This window comes from Elephas maximus, chromosome 7, assembly GCF_024166365.1.
Source record: "Elephas maximus indicus isolate mEleMax1 chromosome 7, mEleMax1 primary haplotype, whole genome shotgun sequence".
NCBI classification, from domain to species: domain Eukaryota; kingdom Metazoa; phylum Chordata; class Mammalia; order Proboscidea; family Elephantidae; genus Elephas; species Elephas maximus.
The window spans coordinates 105,568,146-105,583,407 of record NC_064825.1 but is presented as its reverse complement, the minus strand read 5'-3'; the positions used below and the strand labels follow the sequence as shown (position 1 = coordinate 105,583,407).

Sequence of the window (15,262 nt, the reverse complement as noted above, 5' to 3'; positions counted from 1 at the left end):
TGACAATGGAATTTAACAGCTATTGAATTCTGAAATACATCTCTCAAATTTTGTATTTGAAGAGAAGTTTCTTTGGTTTCTTTATCTGACTGATGGTTTGTTGAACAATCAAACTAATTTATGATTACATCTAATTTTATTTCTCTTTCATGATTATAATGTTTTAGGATATTAGGATTCTCAAAACAGGAAAAAAATAATAATATGGAACTGATAGAAAGAAACTACACCTTGGTGACTGAATTTGTTCTATTAGGGTTTCCAACACGCCCTGAACTGCAGATTGTCCTATTCCTGGTGTTTCTGATGTTGTATGCTGTGATTCTAATGGGGAACATTGGCTTGATAATGTTAATCAGAATAGATTCCCGTCTTCAAACCCCCATGTATTTTTTTCTCAGTAACCTATCCTTTGTAGACCTTTGTTATTCCTCAGCCATTGTTCCCAAAATGCTGGTCAACTTCCTCTCAGAGAACAAATCCATTTCCTATTATGGCTGTGCCCTGCAGTTCTATTTTTTCTGTACTTTTGCAGATACAGAATCCTTTATCTTGGCTGCCATGGCCTATGATCGCTATGTCGCCATCTGTAACCCTTTGCTGTATACAGTTGTGATGTCCCGGGGCACCTGTGTATGGCTGATTGTCTTGTCCTATATTGGTGGCAACGTAAGCTTCCTGGTTCATACATCCTTTGCTTTTATTCTGAAATACTGTGACAAAAATGTGATTAGTCATTTTTTCTGTGACCTCCCTCCACTGCTTAAGCTCTCCTGCACAGACACCTCAGTTAATGAGTGGCTCCTCTCCACATATGGCAGCTCCGTGGAAATCATCTGCTTCCTCATCATCGTTATCTCCTACTATTTCATTCTTTTCTCAGTCTTAAAGATTCGCTCTTCCAGTGGGAGGAAGAAAACCTTCTCCACGTGTGCCTCACACCTGACTTCTGTGGTCATTTATCAGGGGACTCTACTCTTTATTTACTCAAGGCCCAGTTCCCTGTATTCTCCCAACACTGATAAAATCATCTCGGTGTTCTACACCATTGTCATCCCAGTGCTAAATCCACTGATTTACAGTTTGAGAAACAAAGATGTAAAAGATGCAGCTAAGAAAGCTCTAAGATCAAAGACAGATTCCTCATGAGACGTTAAGCTCCGGGGACTCACCAATTCCCCAATTATAAACTCTGATTGGGAAACTGCAATCATTTTACCAGTACACACACAACTCCTCACACAAGGGATTTTACCAAGCAGCTAAATGCATTTTCTTTTATACACAGTCAAAAGCATTTCATAACCCCAGTATATAAGACTACGTTTAAAAGTGTTACAATTGCCACTAAATAAATCAGACTAGTGTTTAAATGTTTCTAGCTTGGGTTTCATGCTCAAACAGGTTGCATCCGGCTGTCTTAACACCTACACTAAATACATTGTTTTGTGTGTGTGTGTGCGCGTGTGTGCTGTAAAAAAAGCAGAATATCTCATATACAGGGGTAGATTACTGAATGACAGAAGGAGCCAGATTGCTTTGGTTTACATGTCAACTCTGTGCCCGACTAACAAATAGCACCTTGAGCAAGCTACTTAATTTATGTGTGCCTTGGTTTCCTCATATGAGAAAATGGGGAGAATACAGTAACCACGTCACTGGTTGTTGAATGATAAAGTGCGTTAGTGCTGAGAGTAGCGCTTAAGCCATTTTAGGCACTGAACAGATGTTAGTTATTGTGTGTATATGTTTATACAATATGCTCACCTTCATTAATAAAGGCGTATCATGCAATGAGATAGTGAGAAGCAGGACTTCTAGGAAAGCAGTAACAGAAAAATCAAATCCCAGTTTGCTGAATAGCAGTTCAGCTCCTTGCAGAGAACCTTCTGTGTCCAATCCACTCCAAACTACTTTGGGAATTTTTTTTAAGTGGGAGTGGAACAATAGGTTAATTACAACACAAAACATTTGTTTTTCCTTTTTTCTGCTACCTTTTTCTACACCAAAGTATTACTGACGGTGTAAATCATCCTCCTACAGCATCTCAGAAACAGAAGAAGTGCTGATGCCTCACAGGGTCCTGCCTGCATCCTCATGAGGAAGTCAACCCATAGAGCAGAGCAGAAAACCCAGGAAAAGGCGTTTGACAATGGAAATTCAACCACGTGCTTATTGGGAAATGTATTTCAGTAACTGATGTTTTTCTATATATGATTATTATTGCATAATAATGAATTTTATAATCTGTGTTCTAGAAATGTCAGCATTGAAAGGTATGTTTAAATCCATGTACTCTTTGTTGTAAAAACCTGCAAGATGTAGCCAAAGTCAATTATCAATTGTTGATTTCTTTCCATTATCAATTTTCCCTGGAGGTTTTCTTGAGATTTCTGACCAACAGTGGTTCTCCTGAGCACTTCTGTTGCTTAATTTGGAAGAGAACACACTCACATCCAGCTACAAAGACAATGGTACTGTTTAATATTAGATTAAGTTTCAGATTTACTTAGCCAAGGTTGTAGAGGATCATGCCAGCCACAGAGAGCAAGATTAGATATACTATATCTCAACACAGCTTTTCATTGCTCCAAACTATTAACACATACAAGCATGTGATAACATTTGTATTGGAAAGTATAAAGCTGCATATAAAAATCTCATTTTTGATACACCACTGTCTTTTCGTACTCAAGAAAAGAGATTATATCTCTTACAGGAAAATATAAATGTTTTCAGAGAAGGGACTGACTGACAATAGAGGGTGTCGGTATTTTTTCAATGTGTTCAAGTGGAAGCACTTACGTAGATGACACCATGACTCTGGGTATGAGGTGGCTATCATCTTTTCGGCTTTCCACATGGCTTATGCTACTTTTCTACCAAAACCCAAACCATACTGATTGCTGTCAATTCTGACTCATGGCAACATCATGTGTTTCAGAGTAGAGCTTCACTACATAGAGTTTTCAATGGTTGTGGCCTTTTGGAAGTAGATTGCCAGGTCTGTTTTCCGAGGCACCTGGGTTGACTCAAACCTCCAAGCTTTAGTTAGCTGCAGAGCATGTTAATCTTTTGTACCACCCAGGGATGCCATGGTGAAGAAAGCATCACTTAACACTAATACTGATACAAATATTCATAGCAGCAAATATTCATAATAGCCCCAAACTGTAAACAACCCATGTGTCCATTCAGTGATGTATGGGTAAACAAAATATAGTATACAATGGGATACTATTCAGCCATGAAAAAGGATGGAGTATTGATACTTATTACAATATGGGTGAACATTGAAAATAATATGCTAAAGAAAGAAGCCCAGCAAAAAAATTCACTTATTACATGATTCTACTATTATGGCTGTTATGAAGTGTCCAGAATAGACAAATGCATAGATTCACAAAATAGGTTGTGGTTTCCAGGATCTGGGGGGAGTGGTGAAAGTACAATGTTAATGGGTACAGACTGCTTTTTGGGATGATGAAAAATGCTATGGACTTAGATAGCTGTAGTGGTTGTACAAACTTGTGGACACGCTACGTAACACTAAAACGTACAATTTAAAGGGATGAATTTTATAGTGTGTGAAACATAAAAAAGAAAAAAAAATTACCACTGAAGAGTAATAACATTCCTAAATCAGTAAGTGAATGAGAGTGTTGTAGAAACGGAAGAAACAAAAACAAGAATAGAAAAGAGCTGGGAGTGATGAAGTAGAGAATCTATTAAGTTTCAATGGATTTCTGATTTGACTGGACAGAAGGAGGTACAGATTCAGGGTAGCTGAAAATCATAACATAAAAATAAGTTTCGGTCATCTTCCTAACATTAATTTGATGACAGGAGTAAAAAATTGAGAGCTCAGCCTTTGCTAAATTCTTTTAGGTATTCACAGGGTGTTATGGATTGAATCATGTCTCCCAAAAATGTGAATCTACTTAACTACACAATGACTCCCAAGATTGTGTGGTTGTCCATCATTTTGTGATCTGATGTGATTATCCTACAGGTTGTAAATCCTACCTCTGTGATGTTGATGAGGTGGGATAGTGGCAGTTATGCTAATGAGGCAAGACTCAATTTATAGGATTAGGTTGTATTTTGAGTCAATCTCTTTTGAACTATGCAATTCCCTGTGAACCATATGACATAGTTACTTAAGTGTACAAAGACTGGATCATCATCCACATTTCCATTCTTATGTATCAACAGTGAGACATGCACACACATGAACACGTTACACACATATAAATACACATATGCATAAGAAACAAAGTTTATATATTTCAGAAATTTTATTAGCCCTCTGCTCACTTGATTCTGTAATGAAACAGTTAATTTAAAATGCAAAGATATGCCAAGTATGTGTTCGATTCTGTTGTTTCCATTTATTTTTGCATTTCTGTTTGAATGTCAAGACTTGTAATTTTGCACCCAAGCTCTTTACAAATCATAAGAACATTGTGGCAAAGCAGGGATACAATTCCAGAGAAAACTTTAGTAAATGTACTTCATGTCTCACCAAATAGTAAGTTGATGTAGACCAAGATTAGTAACAATGATTTTCATTATTATCAAATCAGTGGTATGCTCACTGATTACAGATCTAAAATGCAAGCTTTTAAGCCAATCATGATTTCTGAGGAGCACATTAATTGTGATCATTTTTTTTGGCACTGTGAATATATGCAAGAAAACCAGATGCTTAGTCATGTGTCTTCCGGGTTTGCTGTCTAACACTGGTATTTTTTCCATATTGTTTTATTTTTTTCATGAGGCAATAAATGCACTCTTGGCAGGCATTATTTTGAAAATGGATCAAGATTTCAATTCATCCAACTTCACTTCCAGAGATAAGGAAGTAAAGTCCAAAAAAAAAAAAAAAGAAGAAGAAATAGGAAGTCACATGCCTCATGAAACCTGGAAGTTTAGATCAAAGTTTCTCGACTTCCTATCTGACATATAAATATTTTTTATTATTGTAAAAAAAAAAAATGCCTCTTTAGAGAGCAATACATCTGAATATTGTGAGGATAAAAAAGATGTTTTACAGGAACAAATTTATTTCTACTTTATAGACAATATTTGTGGATGTCCAGAAGTGTTAAACATAAATCTACCATTTTCTGGATCATTTTATCAACAGTTTAAAATAAGAACAAAGGACAGTAGAAAGGAAAAATTGTCCCCCCTTGAGTGAATTCTTTTTTCTTTTCTTTGAATTGCTAATAGGAAGAGATCAAAGTGACCCTCTTTAGCATGTTTCTAGTTATTTATGTCATTAACCTCCTGGCAGAGAAACTATTGAAGTTTGTCAAGATTTCATTTTACTTGGATCCATGTTTAACACCCATAGAAGCAGATGTCAAGAAATAAAACAATTTATTGCACTGGGAAAATCTGCTCAACAGGCCTCTTTAAAGTGCTAGTAAGCAAAGATGTCACCTTGGGGACTAAGGTGCGCCTGACCTGGGACATGGTGTATTCAATTGCCTCTCATGCATGTGAAAACTGGATGATGAATAAGGAAGACTGAGGAAGAATCGATGCCTTAGGAATTATGGTGTTGGAGAAGAATATTGAATATACTGTGGATTGTCAGAGGAACAAACAAATCTGTCTTGGAAGAAGTACAGCCAGAACGTTCCTTAGAAGCGAAGATGGCAAGACTTTCTCTCGCGTACTCTGGGCATGTTATCAGGAGACACTAGTCCCTGGGGAAGGACATCATGCTTGGTGAAGTAGAGGGTCAGTGAAAAAGAGGGAGACACTTGACGAGATGGGTTGACACAGTGGCTGCAACAAAGGGCTAAAAAATTGCAACAATTTTAAGGATGTCATATTACTAGGCAGTGTTTGTTTCTATTGTATATAGGGTCCGTATGAGTCAGAGCTGATTCAAAGGCACCTAACGACAACCTTCTGTCAAATCATGGAATGATTGTTTTAATTAGAATGGACTCCCAGCTTCAAATGCCAATGTACATTTTCCTCAGCCACCCCTCCTTCTGTGACCTCTGCTATTCCACAGCAATTGAGCCCAAAAAAAAAAAAATTTTTTTTTTTTTTTTTTAGCCAAAGACAAATCAATTTCCTTCTATGGCTGTGCTCTGCAATTCTTCATCTTCAGTCTTTGGAGATTCTGAGTGTCTCCTGCTGGTGGCTCTAACCTTTGATCAGTACAAAGCCATTAGCAACCCCTTGCTCTATACAGTAAACATGTCCAGTAGTGTGTGCTCCATGCTTATGTTTGGGGTTTACCTCGTAGGCATGGTGGATGCTTTGATATATACCACATTAAATTTCCATTTATTTTTCTGTGAGTCAGATGAAATTAATCATTTCTTCTGTAATTTGCCTCTACTTCTCCTCCTTTCCTATTCTGATATTCAGGTCAATGAGCTGATATTATTCACGGTTTTTGTTTCATTGAACTGAATACTGTTTCTGCTGTTCTTGTCTCTTATGGTTGCATTATCTTCTCGGCCTTAAAGATCCACTTTTCTGAGGGAAGGTTCAAAGCTTTCTCCACCTGTACCTCTCACTTAACTGCGGTTGCAATTTTCCAGGGTACTATGCTCTTTATGTGTTTCTGGCCAAGTTCTGCCTACTCTCTAGATGGCATTTCCTTAAAAAGCTAGAAATAGAGATACCATATGATCCAGTAATCCCATGCCTAGGAATCAACCCTGGAGGAATAAGAGCTGCCTCATGGATAGGTATATGCACGTCCATGTTCATTGCAGCACTATTCACAATACCAAAAAAATGGAAACAACCTAAATGACCACCAACAAATGAATGAATAAGCAAATTATGTTATATACATATAATGTAACACTACACAGCAATAAAGAACAATGATGAATCCACAAAATATCACACAACATGAATGAATCTGGTGGAAATTATACTGAGTGAAACAAGTCGGTCTCAAAGGACAAAAATTGTATGAGAACACTCTTATTAGAACTCTAGAAAAGGTTTGCACACAGAAATAAACATTTTTTGACGGATACGAGAATGAGGAGAAAGGGAGAGGGGATATCACTAACTAGATAGTAGACAAGTGTCAACTTCGGTGAAGGGAAAGACAACACACAATTGTAGGGAAAGTCAGCACAACTGGACCAAAGCAAAAACATAGAAGTTTCCTTGACACGTCCAAACACTCTGAGGGACTGAGTACCTGGGTCTGGGGCCTGGGGATCATAATCTTAGGGAATGTCTGGGTCAATTGGCATAACAGAGTTCACAAAGAAAATTTTCTACATCCCACTTTGGAGAATGGCTTCTAGGGTCTTAAAATCTTGCAAGTGCCCTTCTAAGATACAACTATTAGTCCCATCTTGTCTGGAGCAAAGGAGAACGAGGAATACCAAAGACACAATGAAAATATTAGCCCAAAGGTCTGAAGGACCACATGAACCAGAGACTCCACCAGCCTGAGCCCAGAAGAACTAGATAGTGTCCTGTTACCATCATACAGTGCTCTGAAAGGGATCGGAACAAAGAATCCCGCCCAGAATGGGAGAAAAATGTAGAATAGAATCCAAATTAAAAAAAAAAAAAAAACAGACTTACTTATCTGACAGAGACTGAAGGAACTCTCAAGACTGTGGTCTCCAGGCACTCGGCTAACTCAGAACTGAAGCCTGCAGTCTACTACTTTTCAGACAAAAATTAGACAGGCCTATAAAACAAAAATAACACTCATGAAGAACATGCTTCTTAGTTCAATCAAATATACAAGACCAAATGGCCAAAAGCAAGATGACATAGCAGGAAGGGACAGGAACTTGTTAATGGACACAGGGAACCCAGGGTAAGGATGAGTATGCTGTCACATTGTGGGGACTGCAACCAATGTCACAAAACAACGTATATAAATTTTTAAATGAGAGATTAACTTCAGCTGTAAGCTTTCATCTGAAGCTCAATAAAATTAAAAATACATATTTTGGTAAAATGTATATATTTCAAAACATATGCCAAGTAAACAGGTTTTTCATGTACAATTCGGTGACACTTATTATATTAATTATATTGAGAAATCGTCACCAGTATCTGTTGCAAAAAGTAATTTTTAAAAATAAACAGCAGTCACCTATTCAATGTTTATTGCAGCACTTTTCACAATAGTCAAAAGGAGGAAACAACTGAAAGGTTCGTCAACAAATTAACAGATAAACAAATTGTGCTATATACACACAATGGATTACTACTCAGCCATAAAGAGAAATGAAGTCCTGATCCAAGCCACAATATGGATGAACCTTGTAAACCTCATGCTGAGTGAAGTCAGTCAGTCTCAAAAGTACAAATGCTGTATGATCTCATTTATAAGAAAGACACAGGTATATGGAAACCAAAGAGCCCTGGTGGTGCAGTGGTTAAGAGTTCAACTACTAACCAAAAGGTTGGCAGTTCAGATTCACCAGCCACTAGTTGGAAACCTATGGTGCATTTCTACTCTATCCTATAGTGTTGTTATGAGTTGGAACCAACTTGGCAACAAAGAGTTATTTTTTGGTTTCCAAAGATGATTAGTGGTTATCAAGGGTGAGAGGGAAGGTGAAGAGGAATTGAGTTTACGTTAATGGTAGTGGAATGACCTGGAAAGGGATAGTGAGAATGGTTGTACAACTTGAAGAATGTAATTAATTTTACTGAATTATACATTTAGAAATTGTTGATCAGGTATATATTTTGTTATGTATAATTTCGCTACTATATATAGACAGATCAATAGAGAAAGTCTATAGAGATTTTTTTTCTCATGAAAGCATTACCCTAACACATGTGTTTTCTTAAAGTCATTTTTTTAACCTGAACTAAATGAGAAGAAACAGCCCTCAAAGTCTGTTTATTTCTACTCTTTGTTCATTATCCACCAAAAAAAAAAAAAAAAAAAAAACCAGAAGATAATTAAAAGCAAACATTTAATAGTCTATTACTTTTAAAACATCCTTGTTCTAGAGACTGAGAATTTTGGGAGAAACAAATACGAACAGAAAAAAAAAAAAATTAAGATAGAGTGGGTTGTGTGTAATGAATGTTATACAGTCATAAAATCATTGGGTTGGGGGTGGTTGACGTGGTTGGGGGAAGGGAATCAGACTGTGGTTAATGACAATAAAGGACAGCCATTAAAGGGATGTCATATTTCTCAATGAGGAAGTAAAGAAGGTGGCTTTAGAAATGGAAGAAACAGGATAAGCAATGGAAAGGAGGTTAGAGTCATTTAGTAGAGATTCTATCTGAGCTTCATTAGATGTGTGATTTGACAGGAGGATGGTAGCCATAAAGCATGGCATTAGACTCAATTATTGTTATAGGATACTGATCATTTTGAATGAAAACTTCAGGCTTTGCTAAAGTTGCTGCAGACTTCACAGGGGAAAAATACAGAATCAGAAATTTAATCGCATGTTTGTATAACACAGAAAAATGAGGTAGAGACTTCAGAGATTTAAGTCCCAAGTGTCACTAAGTAACAATAAAATGTGACCTTCCTTGTGCTCGCCTACCTAAAACCAGAACAGAAAGACATGCTCATTTCAGGTAGGATTCTGAATTGTCAAATTAAAAGAATATAGAAAAAATTTTTTTTGAAAAATGAGGAATCAAATATTGAGAAATTTGTAAATGAATAATTTTATACTTAATTATCCAGTTAAATAAACTCTGTAATCTAATAGCCAAACCATAATGTTTTATGGTTGAAGCTGTGAAAATTTGACTGACATCATTAGTATGAGTAAATAGATATTTTATTAATTTATATTTTAACTAAAATTCATAAGTAAATTATTAGTTTTATTACTGTTCGAGTGATTTCACTATATACATGAATTTTAGATTTTTCTAGTGCTATTCCAACCATAATTGATGTGTCAAATTAAAAATGCCAATTTGTATAAATTCAAATTCGTATGAACCAAATACTATAATAACTAAGTACAGAAAAAAAAAAAAAAAAAACCTCAGGCTACCATTCGCATTTCGATTTTCATATACCAACCAAAATATTCACACAAACACATACATAGGCACACAAGAAAATGAATCCTTTATAATTCTTAAACATTTGTTATTACTCTTTCCTTTCTTAATTTTTACAGAAAATTCAACTTAGAAATCCAAAGAGATACAAATACATGTGTTAAATTCTGTTTTTCCTGCTTTGTATCACTTCTCTTTAGTTTGTCAGTGGACATATCCTTTGGGTTCAGATCAGTCATATAACTTGGTTGGAAATGCTCGTCACAGAGGAAGTGTGATAGAAAAGTTGAATAAAACATGTTTCATTCATGCTTCATTATTCAGTTAAAATTCAAGGCATCATAGACCGAAACAGTAACATGATCATTTTCATTTGTTAATTTTTATTGTTGCTGAATCTTTAAAGTCAATTGTATTTCAGGACAAATACAGAAAAAGGGATTGCATTTTCCTCCAATGGGTCATTTATCTGTATATGTCCGACGTTGAGGCCTGTGCCCTCTGGCTGTGTGTCTCTGACTACTGTGTGTTTGTGTATCACTCTCAATCTGGAATGGGCCTTAGGTTTATTTCAAACCCGCTGTCTAAGATAAGACAGTAGAGGACGATACAAATGACAGATATCATGAATGACACACGGATTTAGAATCAAAGTTTCCAAAGTTTGTGTTCCAGACATTTTAATTATTTTTTTTTCAATAAAGTAACCCCAGACCAAAAACCCATTGCTGTCAAGTCAATTCTGACTCATAGCTACCCTAAAGGACAGAGCAGAACTGCCCCGTAGGGTTTCCAAGGAGCACCTGGTGGATTCAAACTGCAGACCTTTTGGTTAGCAGCTGTACCTCTTAACCACTGCGCACACCACCAGGGTTTCCAATTACAGTGCCTCTTTAAGAATTACATTTATCTGGGCTTCTTTCTGTGGATAAAGAAGACAATTTACAGAAAGATAATGTGCTGTCTTAAAAGATAATATTTTGTGAATGTCCAGCAGAGTTAAACTCTGATGTATGATTCTCTTGATCGCTTTTGTAGCTGTTTAAAACAAGAACAAAGGAGAATGGATGGAGAAAATTGTTCCTCCTTGACCGAATTCCACCTCTTGGGAATTACTAATAACCCTGAGATCAAAGCAGCCGTATTCATCATGTTTCAGGTTGTTTACATCATTATTCTTGTGGCAAATCTTGGGATGATCATTTTAATTAAAATGGACTCCCAGCTCCAAACACCAATGTACTTTTTCCTCAGCCACCTCTCCTTCTGTGACCTCTGCTATTCCACAGCAATTGGGCCCAAGATGCTGGTGGACCTCTTAGCCAAAGACAAATCAATTTCTTTCTATGGCTGTGCTCTGCAATTCTTCATCTTCTGTGTCTTTGCAGATTCTGAGTGTCTCCTGCTGGCAGTGATGGCCTTTGATCGGTACAAGGCCATTAGCAACCCCTTGCTCTATACAGTCAACATGTCCAGCAGCGTGTGCTCTGTGCTTATGGCTGGGGTTTACCTGGTGGGCATGGTGGACGCTTTGATACACACCATGTTAACTTTCCGCTTATGTTTCTGTGGGTCAAATGAAATTAATCATTTCTTTTGTGATATTCCTCCTCTTCTGTTGCTATCTTGTTCAGACACGCAGGTCAATGAATTAGTGATATTCACTATTTTTGGCTTCATTGAACTGAGTACCATTTCAGGAGTCCTTGTCTCTTACTGTTACATCATCCTCTCAGTCTTAAAGATCCGCTCCGCTGAGGGAAGGTTTAAAGCTTTCTCCACCTGCACCTCTCACTTAACTGCTGTTTCAGTTTTCCAGGGAACTATGCTCTTTATGTATTTCCGGCCGAGTTCTGCCTACTCTCCGGATCAAGACAAAATGACCTCTTTGTTTTACACCCTTGTGATTCCCATGTTAAATCCGCTGATATACAGCCTAAGAAATAAAGACGTGAAAGGGGCTTTAGAAAAACTGAAAAATAAAAGATGGTTTTAAAACATAAAACACACAGTTCTTTTTGTAAAATCATATGGTAGAAAGCTGTATAAGAAACAAAGTTGTCCCAGATACATTAATTTAATAAAAAAAGTATTTTACCTAAAGCCATATCATATGAAAGTTTTGCATTTCCTGAAACATGTCTTGCTTCATGACGTGTCTTAAACTGATGTATGGTAATGCCTCTTTGCGGAGAACTTCACAGGCATTTCTTAGTGTGCTGACTTTTCTTTCCTCATTGTATCATTCATGGATTACTTCAGTTATTCTAAGATTTATTGATTTTTTTCCTAAGTGCTTATTGTGCACTTTTATACACTGTATTTCATGGTGAATCTAGCAGTTTCTATACTAATGAATTTTATAATCTAGTGGAAGTTATGAACATTAATTAAGCATTCAAATAATTTATCATAAATCACAAATCTTCATGAACTAAAAAGACTGGGCACTATTAATCCAGAGCAAAATTCTAAATCTAGTGTGCAGAAGAAAGGCTTCCCCGGAATGGAAGCATTTAACCTCTGATCTAGGAGTCCCGTATGGTATAAATGGTGCTTATTAGACATCAGTCAAAGGCATATTAACTGAGTGTAAAGTATGTACCTTGAATGTATTATCTTTGTAGCTCATGAGTAAGTAATCTAAATTATTGTGGTTACTAGAGATAATGAATCTATAAAGACATGTGTATTCATGACATTGTTGTTGTTAGTAGCCGTGGAGGCAGTTCTGACCCACAGTGACCCTGTGCACGACAGAACAAAACTCTGCCCGGTCCCACAGGATCTCACAATTTTTGCTGTGCTTGAGCCTATTGTTACAGCCACTGTGTCAGTACATCTTGTTGAGGTTCTTCCTCTTTTTCACTGACCCTGTGCTTTACCAAGCATGATGTCCCTCTCCAGGGACTGACCCCTCCTGACAACATATCCAAAGTATGTGAGATGTAGTCTCACCATCTGTTTCTAAGGAGCATTCTGGTTGTACTTTTTCCAAGACAGATTTGTTCATTCTTTTGGCAGCTCATGGTATATTCAATATTTTTGTCAACACCACAATTCAAAGGCATCAATTCCTCTTTGGGCTTCCCTATTCGTTGTCCAGTTTTCCCGTGCATACGATGCAACTGAAAACACCATGGCTTGGGTCAGGTGTACCTTAGTCCTCTAGGTAACATCTTTGCTTGTCAACACTTTAAAGAAGTCTTTTGCAGCAGATTTGCCCAAGGCAATGTGTCTTGATTTTTTGACTGCTGCTTCCATAGCTGTTCATTGTGGATCCAGGTAAGATGAGGTCCTTGACAACTTCAATCTTTTCACCATTTATCATGATGTTGCTTTTTGATTTAGTTGTGAGGATTTTTGTTTTCTTTATGTTGAGGTGTAATCCATACTGAAGGCTCTGGTCTTAGATCTTCATCAGTAAATGCTTCAAGTCCTCTTCACTTTCAGCAAGCAAGGTTGTGTAATTGCATAACACAAGTTGTTATTGAGTCTTCCTCCAATCCTGAAGCCCTGTTCTTCATATAGTCCAACTTCTCAGATTATTTGCTCAGCATACACCTTGAATAGGTATGGTGAAAGGATACAACCCTGACAACATACCTTTACTGACTTTAAACCATGCAGTATCCCCTCGTTCTGTCCGAATAACTGTCTCTGGATCCATGCACAGATTTCTCATGAGCATAATTAAGTGTTCTGGAATTCCCATTCTTTGCAATGTTATCCATAATTTGTTATGATCCACATAGTTAAATGTCTTTGCATAGTCAATAAAACACAGGTAAACATCTTTCTGATACTCTGCTTTCAGCCATGATCCATCTGACATCAGCAATGATATCCCTGGTTCCATGTCCTCTTCTAAATCTGGTTTGAATTTCTGGAAGTTCTCTGTCGATATACTGCTGCAGCTGCTTTTGAATGATCTGCAGCAATATTTTGCTTGCTTGTGGTATTAATGATATTATTCTATAATCTCTGCATTCAGTTGGATTATCTTTCTGGAAAATAGGCATAAATATGGATCTCTTCCAGTAGGTTGGCCAGGTAGCTCTCTTCCAAATTTCTTGGCATAGACAAGAGAGCACTTCCGGCACTGCATCTGTTTGTTGAAACACCTCAGTTGGTATTCTGTCAATTCCTGGATCCTTGTTTTTCACTGATTCCTTCAGTGCAGCTTGGACTTCTCTTCTTTCAGTACCATTGGTTCCTGATCATACGTTACCTCCTAAAATGGTTGAATGTTGACCAGTTCTTTTTGGTATAGTGACTCTGTGTATGCCTTCCATCTTCTTTTGATGCTTCCTGTGCCATTTAATATTTACCCTGTAGAATTTTTCAGTATTGTAACCTGAATTTTTTCTTTAGTTCTTTCAGCTTGAGAAATGTCTTCTGTATTCTTCCCTTTTGGTTTTCTCTCTCCAGGTCTTTGCACATGTCATCACAATACTTTATTTTTCTTCTCAAGCCGCCCTTTTAAATCTTCTGTTCAGATATTTTACTTCATTTTTTTTCTTTTGCTTTAACTACTCTATGTTCAAGAACAAGTTTCAGAGTCTCTTCTGACATCCATTTAGGTCTTTTCTTTCTCTCCTGTCTTTTTAATGACCTCATGCTTTCTTCATATATGATGTCCTTGATGTCATTCCACAACTGGCCTTAGGTTATTAGTGCTCAATGCATCAAATCTATTCTTCAGATGGTCACTAAATTCAGGTAGAATGTGCACAAGGTCATACTTTGACTCTTGGGGACTCGTTCTAATTTTCTTCAGTTTCAACTTGAACTTGCATATGAATAATTAATGGTCTCATCCACAGTCATCCCTTGCCTTGTTCTAACTAATGATATTGAGCTTTTCCATGGTAGTCTCTTTCCACAGATGTGGTCAATTTGATTCCATCTGGCGAGGTCCATGTGTATCATTGCCATTTATGTTGCTGAAAAATGGTATTTGCAATGAAAAAGTCATTGGTCTTACAAAATTCAGTCATGCTATCTCCAACATCATTTCTATCACCAAGGCCATATTTTCCAACTACTGATCCTTCTTCGTTTCCAACTTCTGCGTTCCAATCACCAGTACTTATCAATGTATCCTCATTGCATGTTTGATCTATTTCAGACTGAAGTTAGTAGAAATCTTCAGTTTCTTCATCTTTGGCCTTGTGGTTGATGGGTAAATTTAGACAATATTCATATTAACTCGTCTTCATTTTAGGCTACGGATATTATCCTATCACTGAGA

At 37.0% G+C, this 15,262-nt stretch overlaps 2 protein-coding genes across 2 annotated transcripts; both read left to right on the top strand.

Annotated features, from left to right (window-relative positions):
• The first annotated feature begins 204 nt into the window (after positions 1 to 204).
• Positions 205 to 1,149, top strand: LOC126079865 (olfactory receptor 5I1). The gene has a single exon (XM_049891227.1). It carries the CDS (start codon positions 205 to 207, stop codon positions 1,147 to 1,149), a length of 945 nt encoding a protein of 314 aa, XP_049747184.1.
• A 9,919-nt stretch (positions 1,150 to 11,068) lies between these two features.
• On the top strand, positions 11,069 to 12,004 carry LOC126079377 (olfactory receptor 5W2-like). Its single transcript, XM_049890350.1, has one exon. It carries the CDS (start codon positions 11,072 to 11,074, stop codon positions 12,002 to 12,004), a length of 933 nt encoding a protein of 310 aa, XP_049746307.1. The 5' UTR covers positions 11,069 to 11,071.
• Positions 12,005 to 15,262: the final 3,258 nt, after the last annotated feature.

Excerpts from the sequence above, each read along its gene's own strand:
- LOC126079865 (XM_049891227.1), top strand. The coding sequence starts at position 205 with ATGGAACTGATAGAAAGAAACTACACCTTGGTGACTGAATTTGTTCTA.
- LOC126079377 (XM_049890350.1), top strand. The coding sequence starts at position 11,072 with ATGGATGGAGAAAATTGTTCCTCCTTGACCGAATTCCACCTCTTGGGA.